This window comes from Elephas maximus, chromosome 8 (genome assembly GCF_024166365.1).
Source record: "Elephas maximus indicus isolate mEleMax1 chromosome 8, mEleMax1 primary haplotype, whole genome shotgun sequence".
Classification (NCBI taxonomy): Eukaryota; Metazoa; Chordata; class Mammalia; order Proboscidea; family Elephantidae; genus Elephas; species Elephas maximus.
In genome coordinates this window covers 63,148,223-63,172,299 of record NC_064826.1, presented here as the reverse complement: position 1 = coordinate 63,172,299, position 24,077 = coordinate 63,148,223, and the positions used below count along the sequence as shown (strand labels likewise).

General features: G+C 39.4%; 1 protein-coding gene across 7 annotated transcripts; it reads left to right on the top strand.

Annotated features, from left to right (window-relative positions):
* Positions 1-243: 243 nt before the first annotated feature.
* SAMD9L (sterile alpha motif domain containing 9 like) lies at positions 244-21,064 on the top strand. Of its 7 annotated transcripts, XM_049893884.1 has the most exons (5): positions 245-464; positions 1,023-1,096; positions 4,989-5,174; positions 14,740-14,878; positions 15,995-21,064. In XM_049893884.1, the coding sequence occupies exon 5, from the start codon at positions 16,016-16,018 to the stop codon at positions 20,747-20,749; it is 4,734 nt and encodes a 1,577-aa protein (XP_049749841.1). In that variant the 5' UTR covers positions 245-464; positions 1,023-1,096; positions 4,989-5,174; positions 14,740-14,878; positions 15,995-16,015; the 3' UTR covers positions 20,750-21,064. The 7 variants fall into 7 exon arrangements, with proteins under 7 accessions (XP_049749845.1, XP_049749846.1, XP_049749841.1 ...); XM_049893888.1 differs by lacking the exon at positions 1,023-1,096 and having other exon boundaries at positions 244-464; positions 14,740-14,818; positions 15,999-21,064; XM_049893887.1 differs by lacking the exon at positions 1,023-1,096 and having other exon boundaries at positions 14,740-14,818.
* The last annotated feature ends 3,013 nt before the right edge of the window (positions 21,065-24,077 follow it).

The window sequence follows — 24,077 nt, the reverse complement described above, 5'->3', positions numbered from 1 at the left end:
CACTTAGATCATACTGACTTGAATGTTCTCAGTATTCCTACTCTCTTTTTTTCTGTAGGTGTTTCTTCGTTTTTCCTGATTTCTTAACTCTTACGACTTAAAAATCTGTTTGGTGAACAAGTTCTAAAGCCGTGGTTCAAATTTATGCATTACTTTCTGCGATGTTAATTTTTAACATTTTGCAACCTCTCACATCCAAGCAAATACGTTCTCAAGCAAAAGTGAAACACCCTGCGCTTCCACTTCCTCCTTCTCCCACAGGGCTGTCTTACACACCCTCAGCAAGAGCCAGACCATCGAAAAGTCAGGGACCAGAGACTTCACAATCTGTTGGCTTCGTTTTTTAAAAGGGGTCTTTACAATCATCTGGCTGGTAGCCATCAGAAGAGGAATAAGAAGCAAAGGTTTAGATGGCCTGTTTCAAGTTTCTGATATAAAAAGAGGAAGTTTTCAGAGAAATCCTGGTAAGTTACTGAATTACTAAATCTTTATTTTTCATGCCTGGGGGAAACAGTTATCTTTAAAAACTCCAGCTGCCCTTTTTATATAAACATATATCAGTGTATTAAATACCTATCCATATATTTAACTGACAGTGACTTGGTAAGTGCTCTTCTAAGAAGAAACACACCGGTGGACGTAATAAGGGCGGTGAAAATATGTCTGAGGGTAGGAAAGACGGTAGAGAAACTATGCAAAGAAGTTCAGGAATTTAAGCATAAAAGATTATAAAGGAAGCTGGGTCGTCATGTGCAAATCTGCAAAGTTCTGTCTTCCGTGACTTAAGATGGTATCAAAAGCTTTACACTGAATCAGAGATGCCCTCCAGAAGTTAACTGCTGTTGTCTTTAAGTCTTTTCTTTGCAACCATACAGCAGTCTGGTTTAAAACTACAGAATTCAGCGTTCCTCAGGAAAACGAAACTAACTTGCTTCTGTGTAGTTTCAGTTTCCCATCTTTAGAGAGGGGTGTAGCCCTGCTGAGTTCCAGCCTGGAACTGAAATGTCTTTCCCCCTTATTAGCTATAAGACTCCTGCAGAGCAGAACAACTCCTTAGGGCGTGGAGACCTGGGGTGCTGCTGAGGACCTTCCTGAGGTAGGGGCAGCTCTGCTGCTTTGGTTTTCTTGCTCAACACGCAAAGAACGAAAACCTGAGTGTCCCTTAAGAATGACATTATGCGGCAACTTTGCCAATAGTTAATATTATTAATTAGAACAAGGTTTGTGTTCAGAATTGTTTCAAAACAGGCAGCCTCTCAGCCCTGGGAAGCCAAAGAGTTATGTCAAAAAAAAAAAAAAATGTCAAGGCATCTCAAAATTTGTCCACCAGTCATGGTAATTTAGGTCTTTACTTAGCTCCGACTATGTATATGCAGATGCTCTTAAAAGTGACAAACTATTTTGAAAGCATTACTGAATAGGCTCAAATCATTGTCTGATCACAACTGCTATCACTGGGAGGGAGTGTTGAGAAACTTTTGACATTATAATAGGTCCAAAAGTATTATCGAAGAGTTTAGTAATTATACTGAGACAAACCCAACCAACCAAACCCACTGCCACGAGTCGATTCTGACTCGTAGCGACCCTATAGGACAGAGTAGAACTGCCCGATGGAGTTTCCAAGGAGCGCCTGGCGGATTGGAACTGCCGACCTTTTGGTTAGCAGGGTTTCCATTCTGAGACAAGGTATTGATTAATCTATTTAATAGAAGACTCCAGATTTAGGGAATAAATGCCAGTGACCGTATCTGGGAAACCCCGGTGGTGTAGTGGTTAAGTGCTACGGCTGCTAACCAAAATTTGTGCAGTTCCAATCCGCCAAGCGCTCCTTGGAAACTCTACCGGGTGGTTCTACTCTGTCCTATAGGGTCGCTATGAGTCGGAATCAACTTGAGGGCAGTGGGTTTGGTTTGGTTTTTGTTTTTTAACCGTATCTGAGGAGAGTATTTCTAGTATCTATTGGCAGAATCTGAACCAGAGGAAGTGAGAGAACACTGTCACCTGTTAGGCAGCCCAAAGACAAGTTTCTTTGCAGCATCCCCTACTCTGGATGAAGACCCACAGTGGGTCGCTGGCTCGTAGGGGCCAATGAAGTGTAGAAAGAGGGGATGGACTGCAGAGAGAGATTCTTGATGCCCTGCTTCATTTCTAGAATGTTGGGCCCGGTTGGAATTGCTGTAATCACTGGCTGACAAGCGAGAAAATCTGGAGTCTGTCTTCTCAGTCTTTACGGTGTCCAGAGAGAGGGTGGGTAGGTTAAAGGACTGAAAGAGGAGTCTGACTAAGAAAAGCCCTGAACAGGATATGTCTGTGCAAAGTCATGAGCCCTCACCAGGAAGGAGATCAGCAACTCAGGGCTGAGGGAGCAGTGAAAACAACAGGTGCTGAGGCTCGGATATTGAGGGCTGGAGTGGAAGGAGACCTCCCTGGGGGGAAAACCCTGCAGGACAAAATGGTCTCATCTGGGGACTGTGAGTGACTCAGCAGAAAATGGGCAAGGGGGGTTTTGAAACTGGGGTACATAGAAGGACTACAGAAGAAAACATATTTATAAATTTTCCTTTTATTTTGATAAAATTTCTTTATCATCTTTGTGACCAGTTGATAGAAGCTGGAATTAGTTTTAATCTAATGGGTAGCACAGTAAAGCAATCTCCCCAGATTTCTGTTTGGGGATTCAAGCCTTGTAAAATTGTCCATATGCATTGGTAACTCAACAGTTTTCGAAAATTTTTATTGTTTTTTCTTTATTGGGCTTTAGATGAAGGTTTACAGAGCAAATTAGTTGCTCATTAAACAATTAATACACATATTATTTTGTGACATTGGTTGCCAAACCCCACTGCTTGTCAACACTCTCACCTTCTCAACCTTCGGTTTCCCATTATCAGCTTTCCTGTCCTCTTGTGCCTTCTCGTCCTTGCCCCTGGGTTGGTGTGCCCATTTAGTCTCATTTTGTTTTATGTGCCTGTCTAATCTTTGGGTGAAGGGTGATCCTCAGGAGTGACTTCAGTACTGAGTTAAAAGGGTGTGCCAGGGCCATACACTCAGGGTTTCTCCTGTTTCTGTCAGACCAGTAAGTCTGGTCTTTTTTTGTGAGTTAGAATTTTGTTCTACATTTGTCTCCAGCTCTGTCTGGGACCCCCTATTGTGATCCCTGTCAGAGCAGTCAGTGGTGGTAGCCAGACACCATCTAGTTGTGCTGGACTTAGACTGGTGGAAATTGTGGTAGTTGTGGTCCATGAGTTCTTTGGACTAATCTTTCCCTTGTGTTTTCTGTTTTCTTCATTCTCCCTGGCTCCAGGTAGGGTGGGACCAGTGGAGTATCTTAGACTGCTGCTCACAAGCTTTTAAGACTCCCCAAAATTCATTTTCTAACTATTCCAAAGAAAGTAAATGTACTTTCATATGTTTCATTCAACACATCTTTGTTGAGAACCTACTATGTGCTAGGCACTGTAAGATATTGAACAAAAAGTACAAAAATCTATGCCTTCATGGACCTGACTTTCTAGTGGGTAAGACAGAAAATAAACAAGATAAATAGATAAAATATATGGAATGTTGGATTATGATAAGTCCTAAGCAGATAAAAATCAGACTGAAGAGGGATAGGAAATATTGAGAGATGGGATGACTTTTCAGTAGGCTGGCTGGCCAAAGCAGAGTTTCCCTGCAATACTGACATTTGATAAGAGACCTGAAGGCAGTGAAGGAGAGAGCCAGCAGGCATGCAAGGGAAGAACATTCCAGGGAGAGGACACAGCAAGTGCAGTGGCTGGAAGCAGGAGCAGGTCAGGGGGAAGAGGGCAGAACCTGATTTCGGAAGAGAAATAAAAGTAAGATACAGTACTGTCAGAGGGTAACAGGGTGCCAGAGCATGTTTGGCCTTGTAGTTCACAAAAATGAGCTTGGTTTTCATTCTGAGTCAGACAGGAAGACACTGGAGGGTTTGAACAGAGTACTAACATGATGTTATTTGCATTATCAATTGATACATTTCATGAAGATGGCACAGGACTCGGCAGCGTTTCCTTCTGTTATACATAAAGTCAGACTCAGGGCAACTAACAAGTATACTTTAACAAAGTCAGTCTGGTTGCAATTTTGAGCGTTCCCTGAAGAGGTGAATGACAGTAATGGGAAAACCAGTAAGGGGGCTATTGCTGTAATATAGGAGAGAGAAGATAGGGGGCTGTATCAGGTGTAATGAATGGCAAAGGAGGTGACAGGTGGTCAGATGCTGGAGATGTTTTGAAAGCACAATCTACAGGATTTGCTCAACGTTGGATGTGGAATGTGGGAGAAGGGAAAGGAAAGAGAAAGTATGCCTGCAATGTATTTTCGAACATTTAATTTTATGGAAAGTATGTGTATGTGTATATGTATATATATATATATATATATATATAGAATGAGACACTGCATAGGTAAAAGATGAGGCTATTCCTTGCAGTGTTACCCACTCTTCACTTACCAACACGGTTAGGTTTGAAAGACCACGTCGTTATGTGAAAATCAGAGTTATGCAAAAATGGAGGATGACCACATCAGGTCACAAAATGGAGAATGACTACATCATTACATAACTGCCAAATCGCATCATTACATAAATCCCAAACCACTGAGAATCATACCCAGCCAAGCTGACACATAGCTTTAACCACCACAGCCAGATTACTCTCACCTCGCACCTCTGTTCATTACTGCCAGAGGTACATCACTAATGTGCCAAATAGTTGGATAGTAGTTTTTTTTTTTTTTTTTTACTATTGTTGTAAATGAAAAATTGGGTAACAAGATAGTTGATAAGTGAACAGTAGAGTTCAAATTTTCTATGTTTGAAAACTTTCATAGCAGGAAGTGAGGGGAGAAATCTGTCTGATGAACAGTTTCTGAGCAACAGTTCAATCAATATTGTTTTAATTTGCTGTGATGCCATTCTTTGGATATACATAATACAGTCTCAACAAATATACCCTCAGGCAAAACTAAAAAAAGGATCAGGACAGTTTTGCCTACATCTCTGCTTCCTCACTGCTGCTTTTGGAGACGTGACTCACAAATGCTCAAGAAGAAGCAACTAACCTAAGTGTTTGAAATCAAAGAGCCTCACGATGGCCAATTTCCGACTTCTGATAGAAAAAGCGGGGGTTTTCAGAAAAGCACTGGTAAGTGCCTAATCGTTAAAGACATTGCTTTCATTAAGTTTCTTTAAAAGCTATCATTAAAAACTAATTTTAAAAATTAAAATGGGAACTTTGAAAATGAATATACTTTGAAATGTACATAGCTACTTTTTTAAAAATAATTTTTATTGTGTTTAAGTGAAAGTTTACATATCAAGTCAGTCTCTCACATATGAACTTATATACACCTTACTACATACTCCCATTTACTCTCCCCCTAATGAGTCAGCTAGCTCCCTTCTTCCAGTCTCTCCTTTCGTGACCGTTTTGCCAGTTTCTAACCCTCTCACCTAGCTACTTTTTATGAACCAATTCTAAAACGTATCAGAAATATCACTGCTTTCATATACATATCACTAGATGCAACTTGGGTGGACTGCGGGATTCTTTGAAAAAGAAACCTTCCAGAAAGCATGGGGAGAGGGCAGGGTGTTTCTAGAGGTGGAAGACTCAGGGAATGAGGATAGAAGGCCTAGGTAAAATGTAGATCAGAAGGTCAGGAATTCAAGCATACCAAACTGTGTAGAAAATTGTAGCTATGTGCAGCTCTGCAAAATTCTGTCTTAAGGAACTTAATTGATATCAAAGTTTAACATTTAATTAAAGATAACATCCACCAAAGCTTAATCATTGTTTTATTTAAGACTTTCCTTCTCAACTAGCTTTCCGGGAGAAGATTCGTAAAGTGTACTTCAGGAAATGAAACGAATTCGCTTGTCTGTGTTTTCAGTTCCTTGGAGCATCAGAGAAGGCATAGGCTTGCTGGGCTCCAGCAGCATTCCCAGTATCCTTGCCTCCTGGCATGGACACCTGGGCTGCTGCTGGAGGCCCAAGCCTCCTGAGACTGGGGTGAGCACCAGTGTTTGCCCTGGGCTCTGATCTTTTGAACCTTGTTACTCAGCACCCAAAGAGAGAAAATAGAAGTCCTTAGAGGATGGTGTATCTTGAAATTAAGTACTAATAAGGAGATCTCTAGAGTTCAGAATTTTCCCAGAACAGAATAAAAGGGATAAGGTAGAGGCCTCTTCCCACCTCCAACCAGAGCAGCTACACATTTGCCCATTGTATATATAGAGGTTTCAAGTCTGTTTCTTTTTTTTTTTTTAATTTTTATTGTGCTTTAAGTGAAAGTTTACAAATCAAGTCAGTCTCTCATACAAAACCTTCTATTAAAAAAAAAAACAAAAAACCTTGCTATATACTCCTAGTTGCTCTCCCCCTAATGAAACAGCACATTCCTTCTCTCCACCCTGTGTTTCTATACCCATTCAGCCAGCTTCTGTCCCCCTTGGGCTTCTCATCTCCCCTCCAGACAGGAGCTGCCCAGATAGTCTCATGTGTCTACTTTGATCCAAGAAGCCGACTCCTTACCAGTATCATTTTCTGTCTTGCAGCCCACTCCAATCCCTGTCTGAAGATTTGGCCTCAGGAATGGTTCCTATCTTGGGCTAACAGAAGGTCTGGGGACCATGACCTCTGGGGTCCATGACCTCTGGGGTCCCTCTGTTCTCAGTCAGACTATTAAGTCTGGTCTTTTTACAAGAATTTGGGGTCTGCATCCCACTGCTCAACTGCTCCTTCAGGGATGCTCTGTTGCATTCCCTGTCATGGCAGTCATCGGTTATAGCTGGGCACCATCTAGTTCCTCTGGTCTCAGGCTGATGTAGTCTTTGATTTATGTGGCCCATTTTGATTCTTGGGCTCATACTTACCTTGCGTCTTTGGTGTTCTTCATTTTCCTTTGCTCCAGGTGGGTTAAGATCAATTGTTGCATCTTAGATGGCCGGTTGCTAGAGTTTAAAACCCCAGACGTCACTCTCCAAAATAGGATGCAGAATGTTTTCTTAATAGTTTTTATTATGCCAGTTGACCTAGATGTTCCCTGAAACCATGGTCCCCAAACCCCCGCCTCTGCTACTCTCGCCTTTGAAGTGTTTGGTTTATTCAGGAAACTTCTTTGCTTTTGGTATAGTCCATTTGTGCTTATCTCTCCTATATTGTGTGCTGTCCATCCTTTCACCTAAATTAGTTCTTGTTTACTAATTAGTGAATGTCCCTCTCCCTCCCTTTCTCCCTCCCTCTCTCCCTCCCTTTCTCCCTCTCTCCCTCCCCCTCTCATAACCATCAAAGAATATTTTCTTCTCTGTTTAAAGTATTTCTTGAATTCTTATTATAGTGGTCTCATACAATATTTGTCTTTTGCAACTAATTTCACTCAGCATAATGCCTTCTAGGTTCCTCCACGTTCTGAAATGTTTCACAGATTCATCATTGTTCTTTATCAATGCATAGTATTCCATTGTGTGACTATACCATAATTTATTTATCCATTCATCCATTGATGGACACCTTGGTTGCTTCCATCTTTTTGCTATTGTAAACAGTGCTTCAATGAGCATGGGTTTGCACATGTCTGCTTGTGTAAAGGCTCTTACTTCTCTAGTATATATTCCGAGGAGTGGGATTGCTGGATCGTATGGTAGTTCTATTTCTAGCTTTTTAAGTAAGTGCCAAATTGATTTCCAAAGTGGTTGTACCATTTTACATTCCCACCAGCAGTGTATAAGTATTCCGGTCTCTCCACAACTTCTCCAACATTTATTATTCTGTGTTTTTTGGATTAATGCCAGTCTTGTTATAGTGATATGGAATCTCATTGTAGTTTTCATTTCCATTTCCGTAATGGCTAATGAACGTGAGCATTTCCTCATGCATCTGTTAGCTACCTGAATGTCTTCTTTAGTGAAGTGCCTGTTCATATCCTTTGCCCATTTTTTAATTGGGTTATTTGTCTTTTTGTTGTTAAGTTTTTGCAGTATCATATAGATTTTAGAGATCAGCTGCTGATCGGAGATGTCATAGCTAAAAACTTTTTCCCAGTCTGTAGGTAATCTTTTTACTCTTTTGGTGAGGTCTTTGGATAAGCACAGGTGTTTGACTTTTAGGAGCTCTCAGTTATCTAATTTCTCTTTTGCTGTTTATGCAGTTCTAGTAATGTTTTGTATGTTGTTTATGCCATGTATCAGGGCTCCTAGCGTTGTTCCTGTTTTTTCTTCCATGACCTTTATCATTTTAGATTTTATATTTCGGTCTTTGATCCATTTTGAGTTGGTTTTTGTGCATGGTGTAAGGTATGGGTCTTGTTTGGTTTTTTTGCACATGGATATCCAGTTATGCCAGCACCATTTGTTAAAGAGACTGTCTTTTCCCCATTTAACAGACTTTGGCACTTTGTCAAATATCAGTTGCTCATATGTGGATGCATTTATGTCTGGATTCTCAATTCTGTTCCATTGGTTTATGTATCTGTTATTGTACCAATGCCCGACTGTTTTGACTACCGTGGGGGTATAATATGTTCTAAAGTCAGGTAGTGTGAGGCCTCCCACTTTGTTCTTCTTTTTAGTAATACTTTACTTATCTGGAGCCTCTTTCCCTTCCATATGAAGTTGGTGATTTGTTTCTCCATCTCATTTAAAAATGTCACTGGTATTTGGATTGGGATTGCATTGAATATATAGATCGCTTTGGGCAGAACAGACATTTTTACAATGTTGAGTCTTCCTATCCATTAGTAAGGTATGTTTTTCCACTTATGGAGGTCTCTTTTGGTTTCCTGCAGTAGTGTCTTGTAGTTTTCTTTGTATAGTTTCAAGTCCATTTCTTTTGAAGAAGCAGAACAAACACAAACAACGACAACCACTGGCTCTGGTTCAGGTCCCCTATACTAGGGGAAGAGAGTCCCTGAGTGATGTAAATGGTCAATGCTCTTGGCTGCTAACTAAAAGGTTGGAGGTCCAAGTCTACCCAAAGGCACCTCAGAAGGAAGGCCTGGTGATCTACTTCTGAAAAAATTAGCCATTGAAAACCCTACAGAGCACAATCGTACTCTGACACACATGGGGTCATCATGAGTTGGAGTCAACTCCGTGGCAACTGGTAGTGGTAGATGAATGGAAATCAGAGGCTGGCTGAAAGTAAATATAATTTAATCATGACAATTTTCCTCATCATGACTTCTCCTCCCTTCATTTATACTATGTAACTCTTGCTAAAGTAAAATTTTCTAATATTAAAAAAGTCATCCTTAAAGGATGTGAATTCAATTACATAATGTACATTTTGCTGAAGATCATTCAAAAGCAGTTGTAGCAGTACTTCGCCAGGAAACTGCCAGAAATTCAAGCCAGATTCAGAAGAGGACGTGAGACGAGGGAATATCATTGCTGATGTCAGATATATCCTGGCTGAAAGCAGAGAACACCAGAAAGATGTTTACCTGTGTTTTGTTGACTGTGCAAAGGTATTTGACTATGTGGATTGTAACAAATTATGGATAACATTGTGAAGAATGGGAATCCTGGAACACTTAGTTGTTCTCTTGAGGAACCTATACATAGACAGTTGTTCGGACAGAACAAGGGGATACTCCGTGGTTTAAAGTCAGGAAAGGTGTACATCAGGGTTATATCCTTTCACCATACTTATTCAGTCTGTATGCTAAACAAATAATCCAAGAAGCTGGCCTACATGAAGAAGAACACAGCATCAGGGTTGAAGGAAGATTCATTAACAATCTTCGATATGCCGATGACACAATCTTGCTTGCTGAAAGTGAACAGGACTTGAAGCACTTACTGATGAAGATGAAAGACCATAGCCTTCAGTATGGATTACACCTCAACATAAAGAAAACAAAAATCCTTACAACTGGACCAATAAGCAACATCATGATAAAAAGATTGAAGTTGTCAAGGATTTCATTTTACTTGAATCCACAATCAACGCCCACAGAAGCAACAGTCAGGAAATCAAAAGACACATTGCATTGGGAAACTCTGCTGCAAAAGACCTCTTTAATGTGTTGAAAAGCAAAGATGTCACCTTGAAGACTAAGGTGCATCTGACCCAAGCCATGGTGTTTTCAATCACCTCACATGAGTGTGAAAGCTGGACAATGAATAAGGAAGACCAAAGAAGAATTGACGTCTTTGAATTATGGTGTTGGTGAAGAATATGGAATATACAATGGACTGCCAAAAGAATGAACAAATCTGTCTTGAAAGAAATACAGCCAGAATGCTCCTTAGAAGCAAGGATAGCGAGACTTCACCTCACATACTTTGGACGTGTTATCAGGAAGGGATTAGTCCCTGGAGAAGGTCATCATGCTTGGTAGAGAGTCAGCGAAAAAGAGGAAGGCTGTCAATGAGATGCATTGACACAGTGGCTGCAACAATGGACTGAAGCATAGCAATGATGGTGAAGATGGTGCAAGACTGGGCAGTATTTCATTCTATTGTACATAGGGTCAATATGAGTCGAAATCAATTTGATGGCACCTAACAACAACAATGTCCATGAAAGGGTTTTGTAAGCCCCAAAAGAATGAAGTACATTAAAGTATAAAGTGGTACAAGGGGAAAAGGCAAGTGATGAAAACAAATTACAAAAATAAATAAAGGTAAGCCAATTGAGGGGGTAAGTGAGAACATGAGGACCAAAATCAAACCCACTGTTACTGGGTCAGTTTTGCCTCACAGAAAGCCCATAGGACAGAGTAGAGTTGCCCTGTAGGGTTTCCAAGGCTGTAAATATTTATGGAGGCAAACTGCCACATCTTTCTCCCCAGGAGCAGTTGGTGGTTTGGAACTGCTGACCTTTCAGTTAGTAACCGAGCACTTCACCACTGTGTCACCAGGGAACATGAGAGGGGTAGGGGAAAAGTGAGAAATTAGTAGGATGTATGGTTTGAAGGTTTTGGTGTTAAAGAAGCATTACAGTTCAGTACTAAAGACAGTGAGCCTGAGGGACAGTGGGTGGTGGTGAGAGTGAAATGTTTGAAGCCAAGATGATGGAGGACTTGTGGTTATTGGTAATGACGAGGTCAAGGGTGTGACCATGGGAGTGTAGAAAAAGGTGAAAGTGAAGATTATTAGAGGAGGTCAAGATCAATGTATTGGAGGGATGATCTTACGTGTCTACCGATTCACCACTAATTATGACGGGAATAGTGTCTGAGCGTATGAGTACCCTCTTTCCTTCAGTTGCCCACAGAAGGGGATCAAAATGTATTTTTACGTATTTTAACATAAAAATTAAGTATTCTGCAAATTTTAGCAAAGTATGAAATATTTTAAGAATGAGGTTTAAAATAACACGGAAGTCATTTTTTTAATTCACTGTCACATCTAAAATGACTTTAAAAAAATTCCTTTTCATTAAAAATATGTTTATTCACAAAAACTAACTCAAAATGGGTCAAAGACCTAAATATAAAATCTAAAACGGTAAAGATCATGGGAGAAAAAATAGGGACAAAGCTAGGAGCCCTAATACCTGGCGTAAACAGTATACAAAACATTAATAACAATGCAGAAGAGAAACTAGATAACTGGAAGCTCCTAAAAAATCAAACACCTGTGCTTATCCAAAGACTTCACCAAAAGAGTGAAAAGATTATCTATAGACTGGGAAAAAGTTTTTAGCTATGACATTTCTAATCAGTGTCTGATCTCTAAAATCTACATGATACTGCAAAAACTCAACTATGAAAAGACAAATAACCCAATTAAAAAATGGGCAAAGGATATGAACAGGCACTTCACTAAAGAAGACATTCAAGAGGCTAACAGTTACATGAGGAAATGCTCGTGATCATTAGCCATTAGAGAAATGCAAATCAAAACTACAATGAAATTCTATCTCACTCCAACAGACTGGCATTAATCCAAAAAACACAAAATAATAAATGCTGTAGAGGTTGTGGAGAGACTGGAGCACTTATACACTGCTGGTGGGAATGTAAAATGGCACAACCACTTTGGAAATTGATTTGGCTCTTCCTTAAAAAACTAGAAATAGAACTACCATAGGATCCAGCAATCCCACTCCTTGGAATATATCCCAGAGAAATAAGAACCTTTACACGAACAGATATATGCATACCCACGTTCACTGCAGTACTGTTTACAGTAGCAAGAAGATGGAAGCAACCAAGGTGCCCATCAATGGATGAATGGATAAATTATGGTATCTTCTCACAATGGAATACTACGCATCGATAAAGAACAATGATGAATCCGTGAAACATTTCATAACATGGAGGAATCTGGAAGGCATTATGCTGAGTGAAATTAGTCAGTTGCAAAAGGACAAATATGAGACCACTATTATAAGAACTCGAAAAATAATTTAAACAGAGAAGAAAATATTCTTTGATGGTTACAAGAGTGGGGAGGGAGGGAGGGAGAGGGGCTTTCGCTAATTAGATAGTAAACCAAATGAAAAAACCAAACCCACTGCCTTCAAGTAGATTCCGACTCATAGTGACCCTATAGGACAGAGTAGAACTGCCCCGTAGAGTTTCCAAGGAGCAGATTCGAACTGCCGACCTTTTGGTTAGCAGCTGTAACACTTAACCCCTACGCTACTAGGGTTTCCAATTAGCTAGTAGATAAGAGCTATTTTAGGTGGAGGCAAAGACGACACACAATACAGGAGAGGTCAGCACAACTGGACTAAACAAAAAGCAGTTTCCCGAATAAACTGAATGCTTCAAAGGCCAGCATAGTAGGGGTGGGGGTTTGGGGACCATGGTTTCAGGGGACATCTAAGTCAATTGGCATAATAAAATCTATTAAGAAAACATTCTGCATCCCACTTTGGAGAGTGGCGTCTGGGGTCTTAAACACTAGCAAGCGGCCATCTAAGATGCATCAATTAGTCTCAACCCACCTAAAGCAAAGGAGAATGAAGAACACCAAAGACACAAGGTAATTATGAGCCCAAGAGACAGAAAGGGGCACACAAACCAGAGACTACATCAGCCTGAGACCATTAGAACTAGATGGTGGCCGGCTATAACCAATGACTGCCCTGACAGGGAATAAAACAGAGATCCCCTGAGGGAGCAGGAGAGCAGTGGGATGCAGACCTCAATTTCTCCTAAAAAGACCAGACTTAATGGTCTGACTGAGATTAGAAAGGCACCGGGAATCATGGTCCTTAGACCTTCTGCTAGCCCAAGACAGGAACCATTTACAAGCCAACTCTTCAGACAAGGATTGGACTGGACTATGGGTTAGAAAATGATACTGTTGAAGAATGAGCTTCTTGCATCAAGTAGACACATGAGATTCTGTAGGCAGCTCCCGTCTGGAGGGGAGATGAGAGGGCAGAGGGGGTCAGAAGCTGGCCGAATGTACACAAAAATAGGGAGTGGAAGGAAGGAGTGTGCTGTCTCATTAGGGGGAGAGGTACTAGGAGTATATAGCAAGGTGTATGTACATTTTGGTATGAGAGACTGACTTGATTTGTAGACTTTCACTTAAAGCACAATAAAAATTTAAAATATATATATGTTTATTAATGGAGTCCCATTAATTGGCTGCTCGTTGCTAGAGAGCCATCACACCTGTATTTCTCAGACCACTATATAGGCCTTTGGAAGGTCTACCAGCTAGACCCTTTCTTATTCCCTTAACTTTGTCCCCCACACTTTCTCCCTCCACCTTCTTCCAGTAGTCCCCCTTTAACCTCACCTCCTCAAAGTTCCCATTCTCCTTCTAGTCCCGCCCATCCTACTCCTCTTCCTTTGTCGTGTACACTACCCTTAACCACAAAGCACTTATCACAATTTGTCATTACAGTGTTTTTTGAGTGTATATGTGTATATGGTTAGTTTTATTTTTATCTCTCCCACTGATCTAGAAGTACCGTGAAAGCACTTCATGTTCTGTTTTGGTTACCACTGTTTTTCTTGAACCTGGTGCTTGGTACATAATAGATGCTCAATAAACATTTGTTGGATGAAGGACTGGCACAATTTAAGGCAAAATAATGCTTATATCTGGTTACAACATATGCATTAATTATTATAGATTTCTAAGACCACTTCCATCTACACAGTAAATGAACAAAATTGATCATCTGAAATATATTTATAAGGTTCCTTTTGCCAGTCGTTTACAGTCCTGATAATTAGCTCGGGGCTAGCTGTGTCCCACAGACTGGAATTAGAAGAGACTAAGAAGATTCAAGACACTAAGGCAAACAGGAAAAGTTTTATCAAGGCAGATGGAAGCTGCTATGCCCACTGGTTGCGTGTGCATGGACAGTGTACATCCTTTTGTTGTGAATAGATGGCTGGCATGGGCTGCTTCTGCTGCCAGGCACAGGGCTGCAAGCTGAGGTTTCAGATTAGCTTATCCTCCACACCTTCTGGGTGAGCTTTTGCAAGAAACCTCAAACAGAGATGGGTCATGTTTGCAGGTTGACTAGACTTTGTGCCTGGTTATATATATTGTTTAAAAACCAGTTTCCTTAAATTTTTGTTTTTAAAAATTATGAATCTTTTAAAATGTTTGTATTTTTTCGCTATCTTTTTTAAAAATGTTTATATTTTTCTCTTTTTTTTGAAAAATATTTCTTGCTTTATTGGATCCTTTATGTTTTTATCCTATTTATCTTTATAATACTTCCACTTTCTTGTTTTCTTCTTACACTGCTTTATTGATTTATCTTTTTTTTTATTCTGATTCACTAGGTGTGGCATAGAGCCTGAGAATGTACGTTTCTAGCAAGCTCCCAAGTGATGCTGATGCTGCTGGTCTGGGGGCCACACTGTGAGAACTACTACTATTGACCTTCCTACACCATAGAATCACCCAGACGGATTTTTAAAAGTACTAATGCTTGAATTCCACTCTCCCCCCCCACAACCAATTAAATCAGAGGCTTGGGACATGGAGCCCCAAATGATTCTACTGTTCAACCCCGGCTCTAGGGTGTTCAAAACATTCAGCTTTTGCAATTCAGCGAAGCCCATAATTATGGGACCTTTATCAGTCTCAGATCAATAATGTCCTATAGGGTCGCTATGAGTCAGAATTGACTTGATGGCAATGGGTTTTGGTTTTATCCTCTCTATTGGTGAAAAACATTTTAGTTTTCCTTCTCTGACAGGTTTCCACCTTAGATTCCAGCTTTGGTAGGTTTTTCTGTATATATTAAGAGAATATATATATTGCCATTGAGTCAATTCTGACTCGTAGTGACCCTATAGGACAGAGTAGAACTGCCCCATAGGGTTTCCGAGGGGCACCTGGTGGATTCAAACTGCCAACCCCTTGGCTAGCAGCCGTAGCTTTTAACCACTACGCTACCAGGGTTTCCTATATTATACATATATATTTTGAAGTATATGAGAGATTTTATATATGTATGTATGTGTGTGTATATATATATGTATATATATATATGAAAAGGAGCCCTGGTGGCACAGTGATTAAGTGCACAGCTGCTAACCGAAAGGTCATCAGTTTGAACTCAACAGCCTCTCCACGGGAGGATGATGTGGCAGTCTGCCTCCGTAAAAATTACAGCCTAGGAAACCCTATGGTGCAGTTCTGCTCTGTCCTATAGGGGTGCTATAAGTTGGCAATGGGTTTTGTTTTGTACAAAAGAGATTATCATATATAAAGAGATCTTATACAGTGAAACCTTTGAGAGCCTGAACTCGAAAAGACTGCCTTGTTTTTCCAGGTCTCACAAGTTTTCCACCTTTGATGGGGCGCAGTTACCACTTTTCTGTGGCTGTCTATTTAGTGGAAAAATTTGAGTTTTCCTTCTCTGACAGGTTTCTGCCTTACACACGTTTTACTGTATATATATAATACGTATGTATGAGATTATATAATTGTAAATATATATATACATATATATGAGACTATATAATTGACTATGTAATTTCAATAACAAAATATAATAATAATGTCCTTCTTTTATTACTTTTCCCCAAGGAAGAACGTTATAGCTCTAACATGAGTGAACAAGTAACTCTACCTGAAATGACCCAAGACTGGACCAAAGAACATGTGAAAAAATGGGTTACTGAAGATCTTAAGATTGACGAGAAATATGGGCAAATTCTGCTCAATGAAGAAGTGACAGGATTAGTCCTGCAGGAATTAACTGAGAAGGACCTTAGAGATATGGGGCTGCCACGGGGTCCAGCACTTTTGATAAAACGTGGGTATAACAAATTGAATAATAGCTCCCCTGAAAGTCACAATCAAGATTCTGAACAATTAGATCATACAAAAACTTCTGAAAAAGAACAGAAAAAGGCAAAAAAGAAAAAATCAATATCATCCAGTATTGATCATGATCTCACAGAGATTGGAGACATCAAAGAACGAGAATCAATTCTTATGAAAGAAAATGCAACAAACGAAGTAGCGGCCACTAAAGACAAAAAAAAGAATAAGGTAAAAACTGAACAGTTGACTTGCATGCCATATCCTTTTGATCAGTTTCATGACAGCCAACGTTATACAGAGCATTATATTCTACAACCTGAAACAGGACCGCTCAACCTCATTGACCCCATACATGAGTTCAAAGCCCTCACAAATACAGACACGGCCACAGAAAAGGACATTCATATGAAATTTAGCAATGAAGTCTTCCGATTTGCATCAGCTTGTATGAACTCACGTACAAATGGTACCATCCATTTTGGAGTCAAGGACAAACCCCATGGAGAAATTGTTGGTGTGAAAGTCACTAGTAAGGATGCCTTCATTAACCACTTCAATCTAATGATCAAACAGTATTTTGAAGACAGTCATATCAAGGAAGCCGAGAAGTGTATTCGGCAGCCAAGGTTTGTGGAAGTCCTACAGCAGAACAATACACCATCTGACAAATTTGTCATTGAAGTAGATGTTATTCCAAGACACTCTGTATGTAAAGACAAGTATTTCTACATTAACATGCAAATTTGTAAAGATGGATCATGGAGACAAGACAAAGTCTGTTCACTATTTGTGAGAGATGGGGCTAGCTCCAAGGATATCCTCGCCAATGTCAGGCAACGGGATGCAGATTTCAAAGCATTTTCACGAAATTTTGAGTCAGTGGTAGCATCTAGAAAAGAGGCAGAAGAAGAATATGGAGTGAAGGCGAATAAGAAGGAGAGTGAAGGACTAAAACTGGCTAAACTTCTCATAGGAAGCCGCGACTCACTGGATGATTCATACTATGACTGGTACATTCTTGTAACAAACAAATCCCATCCAAACCAAACAAAGCACTTAGATTTTCTAAAAGAAATTAAATGGTTTGCTGTGTTGGAGTTTGATCCTGAATCTGTGAGCAAGGGGGTAGTCAAAGCTTACAAAGAGAGTCGAGTAGCAAACCTTCACTTTCCAGATCAGTATGAAGAAAAGGCAGCCACCATTAGAGAGATGATATTTACCCTGAATCTTTACGAGCAGCCCAGCTGGATCTTCTGCAATGGCAGATCAGACCTGAACAATGAGACATATAAACCTCTAGACCCACACTTATGGCAGAGAGAAAGAGCTTCTGAAGTCAGGAAACTGATTTTGTTTCTCACAGATGAAAACATAATGACAAAAGGAAAATTTTTGGTAGTTTTCCTATTATTCTCTTCAGTGGAAAGCCCAGGAGATCCACTCATTGAAACTTTCTGTGCTTTCTACCAAGCTCTCAAAGGGATGGAAAATATATTGTGTATCTGTGTAAAATCACAGATTTATCAGCAGTGGAAAGATCTACTACGAACAAGATTGACAATAGCAGATGAATTAACAAACCACAGTATTTCCACTTTAAATTTAGAACAGATAAATAGTACTATTCTTAAACTAAAATCAGTGATTCAGTCATCAAGAAGATTTCTGCCCTCCCATGGATCTTCTTCTGTTATCCTAGAGAAGAAGGAAGAGGATCTCTTCACTGCACTAGAAATCCTCTGTGAAAATGAGTGTAAAGACACAGACATAGAGAAAGATAAATCTAAATTCCTAGAATTTAGGAAATCAAAAGAAGAACACTTTTATCGAGGTGGCAGAGTATCCTGGTGGAATTTCTATTTTTCTTCTGAAAATTATTCTTCAGCCTTTGTTAAAAGGGACAGTTATGAACACCTTAAAGATTTGATACAGTGCTGGGCAGAGTCTCCTAAACCAGTATTTGCAAAAATCATCAATCTTTATCATCATCCAGGCTGCGGGGGGACTACATTGGCTATGCATGTCCTCTGGAACCTAAAGAAAAACTTCAGATGTGCTGTGTTAAAAAATAAAGCAACTGATTTTACAGAAATTGGAGACCAAGTGACCAATCTGATCACCTATAAGGCAACCAGCCACCAGGAATACATTCCCGTACTTCTCCTTGTGGATGACTTTGAAGAACTGGAAAACATCTGCATTCTACAGGATGCCATCAATTCCAGTTTAGCAAAGAAGGGTTTGCGATATGAAAAAACACTGGTTATTATCTTAAATTGCATGAGGTCCCAGAATCCTGACAGAAGTGCAAAATCGGCAGACAGTGTGGCACTAAAATACCAACTTTCTCCCAAGGAACAAAGAGCTTTTGAGGCCAAACTGGAAGAAATCGAAAAGCAGCACAAGAACTGTGAAAATTTTTATTCCTTCATGATCATGAAAAGCAATTTTGATGACATGTATATAGAAAATGTAGTCAGGAACATCCTGAAAGGACAAAATGTTGACAGTAAAGAAGCACAACTCATTTCTTTCCTGGCTCTACTCAACTCTTATGTTATCAATTCTACAATTTCAGTGTCACAGTGTGAATTTTTTTTGGGAATAACATCTGCTAGGACACCCTGGGAACCTGAAACCCTGGAAGACAAGATGGGAACCTATTCTACACTTCTAATAAAAACAGAAGTTGCAGAATATGGGAGATACACAGGTGTGCGCATCATCCATCCGCTGATTGCCATTGCCTGTCTAAAAGAACTGGAGAAAAGCTACCACTTGGATAAAAGTCAAATTGCACTGAATTTATTACGTGAGAAATTATTCTATGTTTCCGGAATAGGAAGAGAGAAATTTCTCCATGATGTCCAAACACTTCTGCTTACAAGGCAGCGCAGGGAGTATGGTGATGAAACAGACACTTTGTTTTCTCCATTAATCGAAGCTTTACCAAACAGTAAAATTGCAAACGTCTTGACTGCAGGGAGTATTCAATTCCCACAAAATGCATTTATTTGCCAAGCCTTAGCAAGATACTTCTACATTAAAGAGAAGGACTTTAACACTGCTCTGCATTGGGCAAATCAAGCCAAAAAGATAGCACCTAAAAATTCCTATATCTCAGATACAGTTGGTCAGGTCTACAAAAGTAAAATAAAATGGTGGTTGGATGAAAATAAAACCTGTAGGGAAGTAACTGTTAAAGATCTAACACATTTCCTAGAAACAGCTGAAAAGGCCTCAGGTGCTTTCAAAGAGTCTCAACGGCAAAATGATAGTAAAGACTATGAACCAGAGGTCTGGCCACTACAGAAGTACCAAAGGAAATACGACATGTATAACACGGCTGGTTTCCTGGGTGAAATAGAAGTCGGTCTTTACAGTATTGAGATTCTTCAGCTCACTCCCCTTTTCCACAAAGAAAATGAATTGGCTCAAAAACCTCTGGTGCAATTTTTATCAGGAATAGGGGACATTCTGGCTGATCCAGAAAATGAGTATCATTTGACTCTTAAGAATTTCACATCCTACCTACAAAATTTACGATTAGATTTGAAAAAGTGCTTTGATTTCTTTGTTGATTATATGGTTCTTCTGAAAACAAGGAATACCCATAAAGAAATTGTGGAAAGCATATTAAGCAAGAAAGTCAGCCGTTATTACAGGAAATACACAGAAATTTTCTGCCACTTGGGTTTGGATCCGTTACAAAGCAAAGAGTTACTTCAAGAGGAGAATTACAGGAAAAGTCTAGAAGCTTTGAGAGCAGATAGGTTTTCTGGACTCCTGGAATATCTTAACCCAAACCACAAAGATGCTGCAAACACAGTGGAAAGGATAGTGAACCAGTACGCCCTCCTATTTCAGCAAAACTTAAATAAAAGGCTGATAAAGGAGAAACAAAATTTCATCTTGGCAAACATTATTCTCAGTTGTCTAAAACCCAGCTCCAAGTATATCCGACCATTTAACATACTGAAAAAACAGCTCCGAGAAGTCTTGGAATTAGTAGAGCCAACTCATCAATATCCAGACCCTTATTTCTTGGCCTGCCTCCTGTTCTGGCCAGAAAATCAAGAGTTAGATCAGGATTCCAAACTAATGGAAAAATATGTTTCATCTTTAAATAGATCCTTCGGGCGACAGTACAGGCACATGTGCCGGTCCAAGCAGGCCAGCACACTTTTCTATCTGGGGAAGAGCAAGGGTCTTCACAGTATTGTTCACAAGGCTGAGATAGAACAGTACTTCAGTAAAGAACAAAATACAAATTCCCTATGGCAGAGTGGCGATGTGTGGAAAAAAAATGAAGTCAAAGATCTCCTGCGTCGTCTAACCGGTCAGGCTGTCGGCAAGCTAATCTCTATAGAATATGGAACAGAGGAAAAAATAAGAATACCAGTGGTATCAGTTTATTCAGGTCCACTCAGAAGTGGTGGAAACATAGAAAGAGTGTCCTTCTACCTAGGCTTTTCCATTGAAGGCCCTCTGGCATATGATATAGAAGTAATATAAGATCCATCAGTCCAAATATGTTTACTCGTATCTCTCTTTGACTTTTTCCCCTCTGTATTCACGTGGCCTTTTCATGGCGTTATTGGCATAACTCTGATAATTATGATGTCAATATCAGATTCTGCGTTTGTCTCCTCAACTATACTTTTTTTAAGGCACAAAATATGCCTACAAACAGAGCCTGGCACACAGAGAGTCAATCAATTAATGTTCTTAAATATGCATTTTCAGACTAACATATTTAATTACTAAGTTTCAATGGATATCCACTGGTCACAGCCTAATTATAAATCAATAAAATCTGTTTTAATTCAATCTAGCCTTATAAATTTTCTGAATTGTTTCTTCACTGTGAAAGCAGAGATTTAAGTAAAGTGTATATGGAAGAGAAACCACCTCCTTAGCTTATTGAATTTAAAACCACAGATCCACACCAGAATGCCACTTATCTCATCTTGGTAGAACAAAAACTAATATGAAAGGCAAATATTTTGAAACCTACCTCCATTTCCCACCCCACCCTCACGCACATGTCCTTGTATCCGTACCTTTCTCCTGGTTCATTGCTTTGAGAGGGGAAAGAGAGAAGAAAATAAAGTAGAAATTCTTGGCTTTTGAGATTCAAAACATTTGGCTCGGTTGGAACCCTGGTGGTGCAATGATTAAAGCACTCACCTGCTAACCAAAAGGTCAGTGGCTCGAACCCACCAGCCACTCCAAGGGAGAAAGATGTGGCAGTTCACTTGCATAAAGATTACAGCCTTGAAAACGGTATGGGACAGTTCTACTCTGTCCTATAAGGTTGCTTTGAGTTGCAATTGACTTGATAGCAGTGGGTAGAGATAAAAAGATTTGCAAAATTTTAAATGACTAACACACACAAAAGATATTTTCCTTGGATTAGTTTGGCAATCTACTTCCAAAATATCAAACCATTGAAAACCCTGTGGAACACGGTTCTATTCTGATACACATGGGGTTACCACGAGTCGGAATTGACTGGACGTTAACTTGCTGTTATGGATTGAGCTGTGTCCTCCAAAAATGTGTGTCAGCTTGGCTAGGCCATGATTTCCAGTACTGTGTGATTGTCCACTATTTTGTCCCCTGATGAGATTTTTCTATGTGTTGTAAATCCTACCTCTGTGATGTTAATGGAGCAGAATTAGAGGCAGTTATGTTAATGAGGTAGGACTCAATCTAAAAATTAGGTTGTATCATGAGTCAATCTCTTTTGAGATATAAAAGAGTGAAGCAAGCAGAAAGACGGGGTCCTTCTACCACTGAGAATGAACCAGGAAGGGAGCGCGTCCTTTGGTCCCAGGGTCCCTGCTCTGAGAAGCTCCTAGATCAGGGTAAAATTGATTACAAGGACCTTCCCCTTAAAGCCAACAGACAGAGAAAGCCTTCCCTTGGAGCTGGCACCCTGAATTTGGACATCTAGCTTCCTAGCCTGTGAGAGAATAAATTTCTTTTTGTTCAAGCCATCCACTTGTGGTATTTCTGTTATAGCAGGACTAGATAACTAAGACACTGGTTAAAGTTCTAAGATATTGATGAAAACCTGTATAAAACATGAAATCACAGCATTTTATCAAAAATCATATTACTGAAGCTGTATTGAAACTAATAATATTCTTATTTTCCCAAGCCTTTCTGATTAAAAAAATTTGCGTTAAACAAGATGCTTCTAAGTAAAAGAGCAACAGGAATAGTAGTTTTTCCTTTTGTCTTGTAAAGCCCTTTTGTTATATTTCCTAGAAACTGAGAAAGTAAATGGCTGTACTGACTGAAAAATAAAATATTTTTCAACTTATGTTGTTTCCAAATCTTTGCTTTCGATAAGATTGAAGGCAGCCCTAATTGAGTTGTCAGCTGATAGATCATTAAACTAATTCTTGTGATAGATCATTGCATGATATTTTACTATATAACTCATCAGAAGTTCAAATAACTGACATAGCTCTAACAAGATTTCTCAGCAGCTTCAGCTATAAAAATAAAAAGCAGGACTAGAATTGATGCTAAACCATTCCTTTCTAGCAATAATTAATATTTTCCATGGATATGCAAATAAGTTGAGAAATACAGCTCAAATATATTTCATCAATATATATATCTAACAAAATTTTAATATTTGTGTTTAACAACTATTCATCAAAATAATTGCATTGCCATGGCCAATTTTATATTTCAAATAATGGTGCTAATAACTCAACCCAGAATAAACTGTTTTAACACTCAAAGTCTTTTGGTAGCAGGGAAAAAAATATTTTCAGTGATAATTTGTATTTGTATTCTGTTATAAAGAAGTATGATAGCTGTCTTAGCCCTGGTTCTCTAGGGAAGCAAAACCAGTGAAGTGTACATAGAGAGACAGAGAGAGATTTATCTCAAGGAAATGGCTCATCCGGTTGTACAGGTCGGCAAGTCCCAGGTCCATGGGTCAGGCATCAGGCTGGAGGCTTCTCCTGACTCACATAGCTGCAGGGGCTGATGAACTCAAGATTGGCAGGTAAGACAGCAGGTTGCTGGCTCACAGGCTGTGGAGGCCAACGAATCCCAAGATTGGCAAGCAAGTCCCAAAAACCAGAGGTCAGATGATGACAAGCCAGATGCAGGATCCAGAGCAAAAAAGCGAGCTTTGCCCAAACATCTGTATCTAGGTAACTCCCCTTACAACTGCTTGGTTGATCACATCAGATAAAATCATGGAAGATGACTGCCATATTACATAACTGCCAAACTACATCATTACATAACTGCCAAACCACTGAGAATCATGTCCCAGGCCAGGTGACACACACCCTTAACTATCACAATAGGGTAATAAAATATATTCAAGCAATTAAAAACAAAAACTGCATTGGGATAAAATTCTGTGGAATAGAATGGAAATGTGAATCCAAGAAGGAGAAAAACAATGTAAAATTTCAGGACTATTACAATTGAGCTTGTTCATGTATTTCTTTATATTAATCATGGGGCCTATCAAACTGCTTTGATAATAGGAATCCATTTGGGTGCATTTAAATGGTTGTGTTTTAAAATATCGATATTTACAATATACCAAAAATCACATCATTTGCCACTACACAAATTTAAGAAATTTTAGATGTCTTTAAACTGTGGAAATGAGTACTAGTTTTTAAAATTATTTTCCGAGATACTTAAAAAAACTTGGAAGATGAGTGCCTTAGAGAAATTCTCAGGCATGTATACATGGAAAAATATAAAAGAACTGTTGGAAATAATTTTAAAATGGTGGAAAATTAACTATCCATCAACAGAAGAATGGATAGGAAAAAAAAATCTATATATAATGGAA

Excerpts from the sequence above, each read along its gene's own strand:
- SAMD9L (XM_049893889.1), top strand. The coding sequence starts at position 16,016 with ATGAGTGAACAAGTAACTCTACCTGAAATGACCCAAGACTGGACCAAA.